General features: G+C 41.3%; 1 protein-coding gene across 1 annotated transcript in view; it reads right to left on the bottom strand.

Annotated features, from left to right (window-relative positions):
- The window catches only part of Col4a1 (Collagen type IV alpha 1), a 417,480-nt gene that overhangs the window by 2,292 nt on the left and 401,210 nt on the right, over positions 1-13,978 (bottom strand). Inside the window, exon 26 of the mRNA XM_071667042.1 lies at positions 11,504-11,618. Coding sequence (XP_071523143.1) covers positions 11,504-11,618 — 115 coding nt within the window. The remainder of the gene's footprint in view (positions 1-11,503; positions 11,619-13,978) is intronic.

Here is a 13,978-nt window from a genome sequence, read left to right as displayed (position 1 = left end):
ATGGAGACTCTGTTGCCACGGCCACCCCTCTGCAGGAGTTACAATTGGAGCAAGCATCAGAGCAATAGACTGATAGCAGAAAATCTTGCTGTCTATTACATTCTTTGATCCATTCCTTGTGATATTATTTCAGTTTGCCATTTGTTTCATCAACTACTTTCTATAATTTCATATTCTTTTCAATTTCTGCACACAACTTCTTTACTCAACAAGGTCAACTATTCCTTTCAATCTCATCCTTCTAGCAATAGTAAAAGCCTGATTAAACAATCATGTTGGAACCTTTGACACGCTGGGATACTGGACAAATAAGGAAATCAGGTACCTGGATATCTGTGATACTGTCATAGAAGAAAAATTTTACAAATGCAATACTTCAAGGGAGCCTTGAAGAATGTGTGGAAGTCGAGAACATTATCTCGGAAAGCAAAAATGGGTATGTTTGAAGGAATAGCGATTCCAACAATGTTGTATGGTTGCGAGGCATGGGCTATGGAGAGTGTTGTGCGCAGGAGGGTGGATGTGCTGGAAATGAGATGTTTGAGGACAATATGTGGTGTGAGGTGGTTTGATCGAGTAAGTAATAATAGGGTAAGAGAGATGTGTGGTAATAAAAAGAGTGTGGTTGAGAGAGCAGAAGAGGGTGATTTGAAATGGTTTGGTCACATGGAGAGAATGAGTGAGGAAAGATTGACCAAGAGGATATATGTGTCAGAGGTGGAGGGAACGAGGAGAAGTGGGAGACCAAATTGGAGGTGGAAAGATGGAGTGAAAAAGATTTTGAGTGATCAGGGCCTGAACATGCAGGATGGTGAAAGGCGTGCAAGGAATAGAGTGAATTGGAAGGATGTGGTATACTTTGTCGCTGTCTCCCGCGTTTGCGAGGTAGCGCAAGGAAACAGACGAAAGAAATGGCCCAACCCCCCCCCATACACATGTACATACACACGTCCACACACGCAAATATACATACCTACACAGCTTTCCATGGTTTACCCCAGACGCTTCACATGCCTTGATTCAATCCACTGACAGCACGTCAACCCCGGTATACCACATCGCTCCAATTCACTCTATTCCTTGCCCTCCTTTCACCCTCCTGCATGTTCAGGCCCCGATCACACAAAATCTTTTTCACTCCATCTTTCCACCTCCAATTTGGTCTCCCTCTTCTCCTCGTTCCCTCCACCTCCGACACATATATCCTCTTGGTCAATCTTTCCTCACTCATTCTCTCCATGTGCCCAAACCGTTTCAAAACACCCTCTTCTGCTCTCTCAACCACGCTCTTTTTATTTCCACACATCTCTCTTACCCTTACGTTACTTACTCGATCAAACCACCTCACACCACACATTGTCCTCAAACATCTCATTTCCAGCACATCCATCCTCCTGCGCACAACTCTATCCATAGCCCATGCCTCGCAACCATACAACATTGTTGGAACCACTATTCCTTCAAACATACCCATTTTTGCTTTCCGAGATAATGTTCTCGACTTCCACACATTCTTCACGGCTCCCAGGATTTTCGCCCCCTCCCCCACCCTATGATCCACTTCCGCTTCCATGGTTCCATCCGCTGCCAGATCCACTCCCAGATATCTAAAACACTTTACTTCCTCCAGTTTTTCTCCATTCAAACTTACCTCCCAATTGACTTGACCCTCAACCCTACTGTACCTAATTACCTTGCTCTTATTCACATTTACTCTTAACTTTCTTCTTTCACACACTTTACCAAACTCAGTCACCAGCTTCTGCAGTTTCTCACATGAATCAGCCACCAGCGCTGTGTCATCAGCGAACAACAACTGACTCACTTCCCAAGCTCTCTCATCCACAACAGATTTCATACTTTCCCCTCTTTCTAAAACTCTTGCATTCACCTCCCTAACAACCCCATCCATAAACAAATTAAACAACCATGGAGACATCACACACCCCTGCCGCAAACCTACATTCACTGAGAACCAATCACTTTCCTCTCTTCCTACACGTACACATGCCTTACATCCACGATAAAAACTTTTCACTGCTTCTAACAACTTGCCTCCCACACCATATATTCTTAATACCTTCCACAGAGCATCTCTATCAACAGAGAAGAGGTAGTAAAAGCTTTGCGGAAGATGAAAGCCTGCAAGGCAGCAGGTTTGGATGGTATTGCAGTGGAATTTATTAAAAAAGGGGGTGACTGTATTATTGACTGGTTGGTAAGGTTATTTAATGTATGTATGACTCATGGTGAGGTGCCTGAGGATTGGCGGAATGCGTGCATAGTGCCATTGTACAAAGGCAAAGGGGATAAGAATGAGTGCTCAAATTACAGAGGTATAAGTTTGTTGAGTATTCCTGGTAAATTATATGGGAGGGTATTGATTGAGAGGGTGAAGGCATGTACAGAGCATCAGATTGGGGAAGAGCAGTGTGGTTTCAGAAGTGGGAGAGGATGTGTGGATCAGGTGTTTGCTTTGAAGAATGTATGTGAGAAATACTTAGAAAAGCAAATGGATTTGTATGTAGCATTTATGGATCTGGAGAAGGCATATGACAGAGTTGATATATGTATGTATGTATGTATATATATGTATATATATATATATATATATATATATATATATATATATATATATATATATATATATATATATATATATATATATTTTTTTTTTCAAACTATTCGCCATTTCCCGCGTTAGCGAGGTAGCGTTAAGAACAGAGGACTGGGCCTTTTTTGGAATATCCTCACCTGGCCCCCTCTGTTCCTTCTTTTGGAAAATTAAAAAAAAAAAAACGAGAGGGGAGGATTTCCAGCCCCCCGCTCCCTCCCCTTTTAGTCGCCTTCTACGACACGCAGGGAATACGTGGGAAGTATTCTTATATATATATATATTTTTTTTTCTTTTTTTTACTTTGTCGCTGTCTCCCGCGTTTGTGAGGTAGCGCAAGGAAACAGACAAAAGAAATGGCCCAACCCCCCCCATACACATGTATATACATATGTCCACACACGCAAATATACATACCTACACAGCTTTCCATGGTTTAACCCAGACGCTTTACATGCCTTGATTCAATCCACTGACAGCACGTCAACCCCGGTATACCACATCGCTCCAATTCACTCTATTCCTTGCCCTCCTTTCACCCTCCTGCATGTTCAGGCCCCGATCACACAAAATCTTTTTCACTCCATCTTTCCACTTCCAATTTGGTCTCCCTCTTCTCCTCGTTCCCTCCACCTCCGACACATATATCCTCTTGGTCAATCTTTCCTCACTCATTCTCTCCATGTGCCCAAACCATTTCAAAACACCCTCTTCTGCTCTCTCAACCACGCTCTTTTTATTTCCACACATCTCTCTTACCCTTACGTTACTTACTCGATCAAACCACCTCACACCACACATTTTCCTCAAACATCTCATTTCCAGCACGTCCATCCTCCTGCGCACAACTCTATCCATAGCCCACGCCTCGCAACCATACAACATTGTTGGAACCACTATTCCTTCAAACATACCCATTTTTGCTTTCCAAGATAATGTTCTCGACTTCCACACATTTTTCAAGGCTCCCAAAATTTTCGCCCCCTCCCCCACCCTATGATCCACTTCCGCTTCCATGGTTCCATCCGCTGACAGATCCACTCCCAGATATCTAAAACACTTCACTTCCTCCAGTTTTTCTCCATTCAAACTCACCTCCCAATTGACTTGACCCTCAACCCTACTGTACCTAATAACCTTGCTCTTATTCACATTTACTCTTAACTTTCTTCTTCCACACACTTTACCAAACTCAGTCACCAGCTTCTGCAGTTTCTCACATGAATCAGCCACCAGCGCTGTATCATCAGCGAACAACAACTGACTCACTTCCCAAGCTCTCTCATCCCCAACAGACTTCATACTTGCCCCTCTTTCCAGGACTCTTGCATTTACCTCCCTAACAACCCCATCCATAAACAAATTAAACAACCATGGAGACATCACACACCCCTGCCGCAAACCTACATTCACTGAGAACCAATCACTTTCCTCTCTTCCTACACGTACACATGCCTTACATCCTCGATAAAAACTTTTCACTGCTTCTAACAACTTGCCTCCCACACCATATATTCTTAATACCTTCCACAGAGCATCTCTATCAACTCTATCATATGCCTTCTCCAGATCCATAAATGCTACATACAAATCCATTTGCTTTTCTAAGTATTTCTCACATACATTCTTCAAAGCAAACACCTGATCCACACATCCTCTACCACTTCTGAAACCGCACTGCTCTTCCCCAATCTGATGCTCTGTACATGCCTTCACCCTCTCAATCAATACCCTCCCATATAATTTACCAGGAATACTCAAACTTTTTTTTTTTTTTTTTTTTTTTATACTTTGTCGCTGTCTCCCGCGTTTGCGAGGTAGCGCAAGGAAACAGACGAAAGAAATGGCCCAACCCCCCCCATACACATGTACATACACACGTCCACACACGCAATATACATACCTACACAGCTTTCCATGGTTTACCCCGGACGCTTCACATGCCTTGATTCAATCCACTGACAGCACGTCAACCCCTGTATACCACATCGCTCCAATTCACTCTATTCCTTGCCCTCCTTTCACCCTCCTGCATGTTCAGGCCCCGATCACACAAAATCCTTTTCACTCCATCTTTCCACCTCCAATTTGGTCTCCCTCTTCTCCTCGTTCCCTCCACCTCCGACACATATATCCTCTTGGTCAATCTTTCCTCACTCATTCTCTCCATGTGCCCAAACCATTTCAAAACACCCTCTTCTGCTCTCTCAACCACGCTCTTTTTATTTCCACACATCTCTCTTACCCTTACGTTACTTACTCGATCAAACCACCTCACACCACACATTGTCCTCAAACATCTCATTTCCAGCACATCCATCCTCCTGCGCACAACTCTATCCATATCCCACGCCTCGCAACCATACAACATTGTTGGAACTACTATTCCTTCAAACATACCCATTTTTGCTTTCCGGGATAGTGTTCTCGACTTCCACACATTTTTCAAGGCTCCCAAAATTTTCGCCCCCTCCCCCACCCTATGATCCACTTCCGCTTCCATGGTTCCATCCGCTGACAGATCCACTCCCAGATATCTAAAACACTTCACTTCCTCCAGTTTTTCTCCATTCAAACTCACCTCCCAATTGACTTGACCCTCAACCCTACTGTACCTAATAACCTTGCTCTTATTCACATTTACTCTTAACTTTCTTCTTCCACACACTTTACCAAACTCCGTCACCAGCTTCTGCAGTTTCTCACATGAATCCGCCACCAGCGCTGTATCATCAGCAAACAACAACTGACTCACTTCCCAAGCTCTCTCATCCCCAACAGACTTCATACTTGCCCCTCTTTCCAAGACTCTTGCATTTACCTCCCTAACAACCCCATCCATAAACAAATTAAACAACCATGGAGACATCACACACCCCTGCCGCAAACCTACATTCACTGAGAACCAATCACTTTCCTCTCTTCCTACACGTACACATGCCTTGCATCCTCGATAAAAACTTTTCACTGCTTCTAACAACTTGCCTCCCACACCATATATTCTTAATACCTTCCACAGAGCATCTCTATCACTCTATCATATGCCTTCTCCAGATCCATAAATGCTACATACAAATCCATTTGCTTTTCTAAGTATTTCTCACATACATTCTTCAAAGCAAACACCTGATCCACACATCCTCTACCACTTCTGAAACCACACTGCTCTTCCCCAATCTGATGCTCTGTACATGCCTTCACCCTCTCAATCAATACTCTCCCATATAATTTACCAGGAATACTCAACAAACTTATACCTCTGTAATTTGAGCACTCACTCTTATCCCCTTTGCCTTTGTACAATGGCACTATGCACGCATTCCGCCAATCCTCAGGCACCTCACCATGAGTCATACATACATTAAATAACCTTACCAACCAGTCAACAATACAGTCACCCCCTTTTTTAATAAATTCCACTGCAATACCATCCAAACCTGCTGCCTTGCCGGCTTTCATCTTCCGCAAAGCTTTTACTACCTCTTCTCTGTTTACCAAATCATTTTCCCTAACCCTCTCACTTTGCACACCACCTCGACCCAAACACCCTATATCTGCCACTCTGTCATCAGACACATTCAACAAACCTTCAAAATACTCATTCCATCTCCTTCTCACATCACCACTACTTGTTATCACCTCCCCATTTGCGCCCTTCACTGAAGTTCCCATTTGCTCCCTTGTCTTACGCACCCTATTTACCTCCTTCCAGAACATCTTTTTATTCTCCCTAAAATTTACTGATAGTCTCTCACCCCAACTCTCATTTGCCCTTTTTTTCACCTCTTGCACCTTTCTCTTGACCTCCTGTCTCTTTCTTTTATACTTCTCCCACTCAATTGCATTTTTTCCCTGCAAAAATCGTCCAAATGCCTCTCTCTTCTCTTTCACTAATACTCTTACTTCTTCATCCCACCACTCACTACCCTTTCTAAACAGCCCACCTCCCACTCTTCTCATGCCACAAGCATCTTTTGCGCAATCCATCACTGATTCCCTAAATACATCCCATTCCTCCCCCACTCCCCTTACTTCCATTGTTCTCACCTTTTTCCATTCTATACAAACTTATATATATATATATATATATATATATATATATATATATATATATATATATATATATATATATATATATATTTTTTTTTTTCATTTTGCTTTGTCGCTGTCTCCCGCGTTTGCGAGGTAGCGCAAGGAAACAGACGAAAGAAATGGCCCAACCCACCCCCATACACAATGTATATACATACACGTCCACACACGCAAATATACATACCTATACATCTCAATGTACACATATATATACACACACAGACACATATATATATACCCATGCATACAATTCACACTGTCTGCCTTTATTCATTCCCATCGCCACCTCGCCACACATGGAATACCATCCCCCTCCCCCGTCATGTGTGCGAGATAGCACTAGGAAAAGACAACAAAGGCCCCATTCGTTCACACTCAGTCTCTAGCTGTCATGCAATAATGGCTGAAACCACAGCTCCCTTTCCACATTCAGGCCCCACACAACTTTCCATGGTTTACCCCAGACGCTTCACATGCCCCGATTCAATCCACTGACAGCACGTTAACCCCGGTATACCACATCGATCCAATTCACTCTATTCCTTGCCCTCCTTTCACCCTCCTGCATGTTCAGGCCCCGATCACACAAAATCTTTTTCACTCCATCTTTCCACCTCCAATTTGGTCTCCCACTTCTCGTTCCCTCCACCTCCGACACATATATCCTCTTGGTCAATCTTTCCTCACTCATTCTCTCCATGTGCCCAAACCATTTCAAAACACCCTCTTCTGCTCTCTCAACCACGCTCTTTTTATTTCCACACATCTCTCTTACCCTTACATTACTTACTCGATCAAACCACCTCACACCACACATTGTCCTCAAACATCTCATTTCCAGCACATCCACCCTCCTGCACACAAGTCTATCCATAGCCCATGCCTCGCAACCATACAACATTGTTGGAACCACTATTCCTTCAAACATACCCATTTTTGCTTTCCGAGATAATGTTCTCGACTTCCACACATTCTTCAAGGCTCCCAGGATTTTCGCCCCCTCCCCCACCCTATGATTCACTTCCGCTTCCATGGTTCCATCCGCTGCCAGATCCACTCCCAGATATCTAAAACACTTTACTTCCTCCAGTTTATCTCCATTCAAACTTACCTCCCAATTGACTTGACCCTCAACCCTACTGTACCTAATAATCTTGCTCTTATTCACATTTACTCTTAACTTTCTTCTTTCACACACTTTACCAAACTCAGTCACCAGCTTCTGCAGTTTCTCATATGAATCAGCCACCAGCGCTGAATAAAAAGTTCTTCTTAAGGTCTTACAGTGGAGGAGTTGGTGAACAAGAGCCTCCACTAAAGTTGTCTTACCTGTGTCAAACTTATGGCATAGGCTAGACCTAGGTTCACCTTTCTAACCTGCATTTTATGATATCCAACATCAATGAGTGTAGCCACTGATAAACACAATCAAGGGAGTCCAACACTGTAAATATAAGTAACTACATATGCCTGAAGAGCATTGCCTCTAGTGGCCAACTTATGAAAGATTGCAAAAGGGGCCAAAAGTGAGAAAACTAGATTTATGGATAACTGGTATTCATAAATTTTAGATGAACCTTGACAAGGAGTCAGAGTAATAATATCCTGGAAGTTTGATCATCAGAAATTGTCATTCACACTTTCTTCCTATGATTATAAAAAATAAAAAAGACCATTGATATTAAAAAACTAATTTCAGGATATTAAGCCAGTAAATTAAGACATATATGCCATCCCACGTTAGACCTAGTCTTCTAACACAGAGATAACTACAGGATAAATGTTTTGGACTGACCCTCAAGCTAACCCCAAGACATTCTCAACCATTCTTCCTCCATTCCCTTTAGCAGTTATATTTAGAGCTATATCACCTAAGTTTCTCTCCCTAAACACAGTACCTTTCTCTACTTTTAACTTTTCTTGGCTCTTTCTTTTACTCTAACCTATAGATATTTCAATACAAGGAGGGGAGGTTTTCCAGTCCCTTGCTCTTATTCTCATAACACACCTTCTACAACATACAGGGAATACATGGAAAGTATTCTTTAATCCCATCCTCAAGGGTTTATATATTAAATGATCTATACATTCGTATTTCCCCATGACCACTTTTTAAGAAAGAGTTGTGGTATTATCAAGCTCTCGTTTCAGAGGTTCCTGTAGCCCAAGACTATACCAATTCCAGAAGCAGGGAAATATGAGCTCTTTTGGATTGAGAAATTCTTTGATGAGACTGTACTCACAGTGATACAGCCTCACCAAAGATGACTTTTCACTCACAGTATAACCTTGAGCAGGAAGAGTTTGGTGACACTAACATATTTACTGAGAAAGAATCCTAGCATTGCCAAGAACATCTTTCCAGTGGCTCCTGCAGCCTAAGGCTGAGTTACTTCCAGTAGGAGGGAAATGTGGACTTCCTTGGAGTGAGTTCTTTGATTGGACTGTGGTTCCAGTAATACAGCTTTGTCAATGATGTATTTTTACTTATATTGTAATCTCATGCTGGCATAGTGTGGTAACATTGATTAAAAAAGAGAGTCATATTTAAGTAAATAAGGGAGAGTAGAAAAATGGTAAACAGGCATTAATGAATTATGTACTACCTGATAGGATTGCGAAAGACTCTTGGATGTGTATGTGCTGAGATGGGCAGCTGTGAGGATTCATTATCATCACTTTGTGGAGGTGAGGGGTGAAGATTTCTGGAGACTTTCAGAAATGAAGAAATAATGAGAGTGGGAAAAGTAAGCAAACTTGGAAAAGAAGCTTGTGTGAAGATATTTTAGGAAAGACAATGCAGAATGGCAAAAGATGAGAGTAAATGAAGCTAAGGTAATGGGTGAGGAATGGGAGGTATTTATGGAAGCAGTACTGACATGTGTAAGAGAAGTGTATGGCATGTGGAAGGTGAGCATGTGATAAAGGGTAGTAAGTGGTGGGATGACAAAGTTGCAGGTACAAAAGAAGAGAGCTGTATGGACATTACTTGCCGGAAAGGAATGGAAAAGACAAAGTACATGAGAAAGCAGCAGGTCAAAATTACTTGTCCTTCAACAAGATTGTTTACAAAGTAAATAATTTACCAGTTAGAGAAGATGAAAGCAACACCATCAACACATCCACACATGCACTATACATACCTATACATTTCAACATATACATATATATACAAAAACACAGACATATACATATATACACATATGCATAATTCATACTTGCTGCCTTTATTCATTCCCGTCGCCACCCCGCCACACATGAAATGACAACCCCTCTCCCCCCGCACCTGTGCGAGGTAGTGCTACGAAAAGAAAACAAAGGCCACATTTGTTCACACTCAGTCTCTAGCTGTCATGTATAATGAACAGAAACCACAGCTCCCTTTTCACATCCAGGCCCCACACAACTTTCCATGGTTTAGCCCAGACACTTCACATGCCCAGGTTCAATCCACTGACAGCACGTTGACCCCGGTATACCACATCGTTCCAATTCACATTATTCCTTGCACGCCTTACACCCTCCTGCATGTTCAGGCCCCAATCACTCAAAATCTTTCTCACTCCATCTTTCCACCTCCAATTTGGTCTCCCACTTCTCGTTCCCTCCACCTCTGACACATACATCCTCTTTGTCAATCTTTCCTCACTCATTCTATCCATGTGACAAAACCATTTCAAAACACCCTCTTCTGCTCTCTCAACCACACTCTTTTTATTACCACACATTTCTCTTACCCTTTCATTACTTACGCGATCAAACCACCTCACACCACATGTTGTCCTCAAACACCTCATTTCCAGCACATCCACCCACCTCTGCATAACTCTATCTATAGCCCACGCCTCGCAACCAGATAACATTGTTAAAGGAAAATCCTCACTTGGCCCCTTCTCTGTTCCTTCTTAGGGAAAAGTCAAAACTGTAGGGGAGGATTTTCAGCCCCCACTCCCTCCTCTTTTAATCGCCTTTTATAACACACAGGGAGTACATGGGAAGTATTCTTTCTCCCCTGTTCCAGATATATTACATATGTATACTTATGTATATCTCTCTTTTTAAACCAGGTATTCCCAATCATCAGTCCTATTTCAGCACACAAATCCACAAACTATTCACCATTTCCATTTATAAGACACAACACCCCATGAACACCAATCATACCCTCAACTGCCACATTACCCATCATTGCATTTAAATAACCCATCACTACAACCCAATCTTGTGCATCAAAGCTGCTGACACACTCACTCAGCTGCTCCCAACACACTTGCCTCTCATGATCTTTCTTCTCATGACCAGGTGCACAGGTACCAGTAATCACCCATCTCTCTCCATCCACTTCCAGTTTCAAATCAATCTGAATTTACTTTCTTACACTCTATCACTCTCTCCCACAACATATTTGCTATTTCCTGTGTTAGTGAGGAAGTGTTAAGAACAAAGGACTGAGCCTAAGAGGAAAATCTTCACTTGGCTCCATTCTCTGTTCCTTCTTTTGGAAAAGTCAAAACTGGAGGGAAGGATTTCCAACCCCCACTCCTTCCCCTTTTAGTCACCTATGACTCTCAAGGAATACGTGGGAAGTATTCTTTCTCCCCAATCCCCAGGAATAGTATATATTCTTCATTTTTCTTAAATGTTTGCCATTTCCTATGTATGTGAGATAGTGCCAGTAACAGTTGAAGAAATGGCCTCATTCATTAACATCCATTCTCTAGATATCATAAATAGTGCACCAAAATCCAGAGTCCCCTATCCACATTGAGGCCTCATATATACATATGCAGAACATACCATTACAAAAGAGTAGCCAATCCACATGCCCGACCATCCATTTGGACAATCTGGAATACTCAAGGACTGGCTGTGGACAGCAATAACATTTGATGGAGCTTCACACACCACACATCTGAAAAGGGAATACTAATCAGTACATCTTGCAAAACAAATAAAATATGCTCTTTATCATACATCCATTAATTACCAAGTACATAAAAGCATTTCATGCAGTGTTTAAAATACTATGAAGGTTTTGAAGGTTTCAGTGCCAATGCCAGATAAATTTTGTATATCACAGGGGTAAAACATTGAAAAGCCATTCCACTTCCTTTGCAGTACTTTCAGGTATATCTGTTTGATGTCTTCTCTTTTAGTCAATACATGCATTTATCATCTTGTTCACCAACTCTCTATCTACAAGACTTAAACCTCTAACATGTTCCTATTTGACCCTTTATTTATTGCCACATATAGATTACCATATATTTTTATCCTCCAATAGTTTGCCATGTAAAAGATATGTTTTCCCTGTATATATGATATAGGACGAAATATAAAGACTTAATGCATTGGAAGACTTGCTTGAATGGATAGGTCCCAGTCCTTCCTGATCTTGATAACAGAGATCATTATTAATATCAAATGGAAACATAAGTAAATGTGGGTTATGTAACTAAGCTTGGTGGCCAGAAAATATCAGAGATGACAGAATCTGTCAAATCAGCTGTGTTCAGCCACCCAACACAACACTAGCTTGCAGGTAAACTTTGAATGTCTGCTCAACACCACATATGGTAAGTATGCTTAGTTTTTTCTCTTGATTGTTCTATTTCCCATTTACTGATATAAAAATATTTTTTGAATTTTTGATAAACCCATACTGGGGACAATCAAAATTGTCTTGGGGTTAAGAAAAATAATTTAGTACAGCTCCAACGTTACTGTAAATATTTAAAACCACTCAAGGAAACAACAATAACATAACTTACAGATATGAATAAACAAACAAATGTGTGAACTTGGATACAAGGTAAACCTCTAAAGAAAAAAAAAGAAAAAAAAATACATGAAGACCTTCTTATCTATCTACTATATCTACTTGTTAAGAAATGTAATGTAAAGCCACGAATGTAGAGGTAAATACTCGAGAAAATTAGATTTAAACAGAGGACACTTCTTGTAAATTAAAGGAGAGCAAAAGGACATTGGGATGAAAACATTGAGAAATATATAAGTAGACAGTAATGCTCCAAAATGCTTTTTGCTTAACATAAACAAATGGCACTGAAAACCATAAATGCAGTAAGAATGGAGAAAAGTGATAAGTACATTGTTTAAATGATATAAGAACAAAATTCATTCTGATTATAAAACAGAAAAGAAAGTATTGTACAGTACATGCAACAATGTATCATCTATCAGTAGCGACTCTGGAGAGGGATGTAGACTGATGGGCTTTGAAAGTTATGATCTAAATGTCAGAGTTTGAACCCTTGAGCTTCGTTTCACTCAGAGCCAAAACATCCAGGTTCCTTTCCTCAAACCTACCACCTATCTCTCCTTTTTTCTCATCTTGTTTACATCCATGCACATTTAGACACCCCAATCTGAGCCTTCCTGGAGGATGAGCACTCCCCGTGTGGCTTCTTCTGTTTCCCCTTTCAGAAAGTTAAAATACAAGGAGGGGAGGGTTTCTAGCCCCCCGCTCCCGTCTCCTTTAGTCGCCTTCTACGACACATGAGGAATGTGTGGGAAGTATTATTTCTCCCCTATCCCAGGGTATGGACAGGAATGAGTGAAAATTATCAGGGAAGAAGGAAAGAAGGATGTGCAATTCTGCTATCACTGAGAGTAAGAGAGGGTGTTACAGAGCATGGATGGCATGGATCAAGAATAGTGTAGGTGAAAGGAAAGATTGGGTATGTGTACATGCTTTTCTGGAGATAATTTGAATGTAAATAATGGTTTCGAGAATGAAACATGGGTCATATTGGGTGATATCAATGCAAAAGCGGGATGTGATGAAATTGGTGAGATAGTTGGTAAATGGTGAATGAAAATGAGGAAGTGAAAGGATGATGGAAAGAGCATTTTGAAGAATCAGTGAATTTGGGAGAAGATGATACAGTTGTTGTTACATGTATGGGTTTGGAGGATGGAAGGAGGAGGATGCTAGTCCAAGGGCCTATAGCAAAAAGGGAGGTAAGAAGGGCAATAACAAGGCTAAAGGTAGGAAAGGCACCTAGAGTGGATGGAATCATGGCTGAAGTATGGAGAGGAAAGTGTGATAAGAGTGTATGCTTCTGATATGTAATTTAGCAAGGAAACCTAAGGTTGTGCCTGAGGACTGGGTGAAAACTATCATTGTTCTTTTATTTAAATGAAAAGGTGCTACAGATGTATGTAGCAATTATAGGGGGATAAATCGGTTAAGTATACCAGGAAAAGTGTATGCAAGAATGCTGATTAACAGAGAGGTGAAAGTGACAA

The sequence above is a fragment of the Panulirus ornatus genome, chromosome 11, assembly GCF_036320965.1.
Source record: "Panulirus ornatus isolate Po-2019 chromosome 11, ASM3632096v1, whole genome shotgun sequence".
Lineage (NCBI taxonomy): Eukaryota > Metazoa > Arthropoda > Malacostraca > Decapoda > Palinuridae > Panulirus > Panulirus ornatus.
Note: the sequence above shows the minus strand (reverse complement) of the source record. Positions and strands in the feature narration are given on the sequence as shown.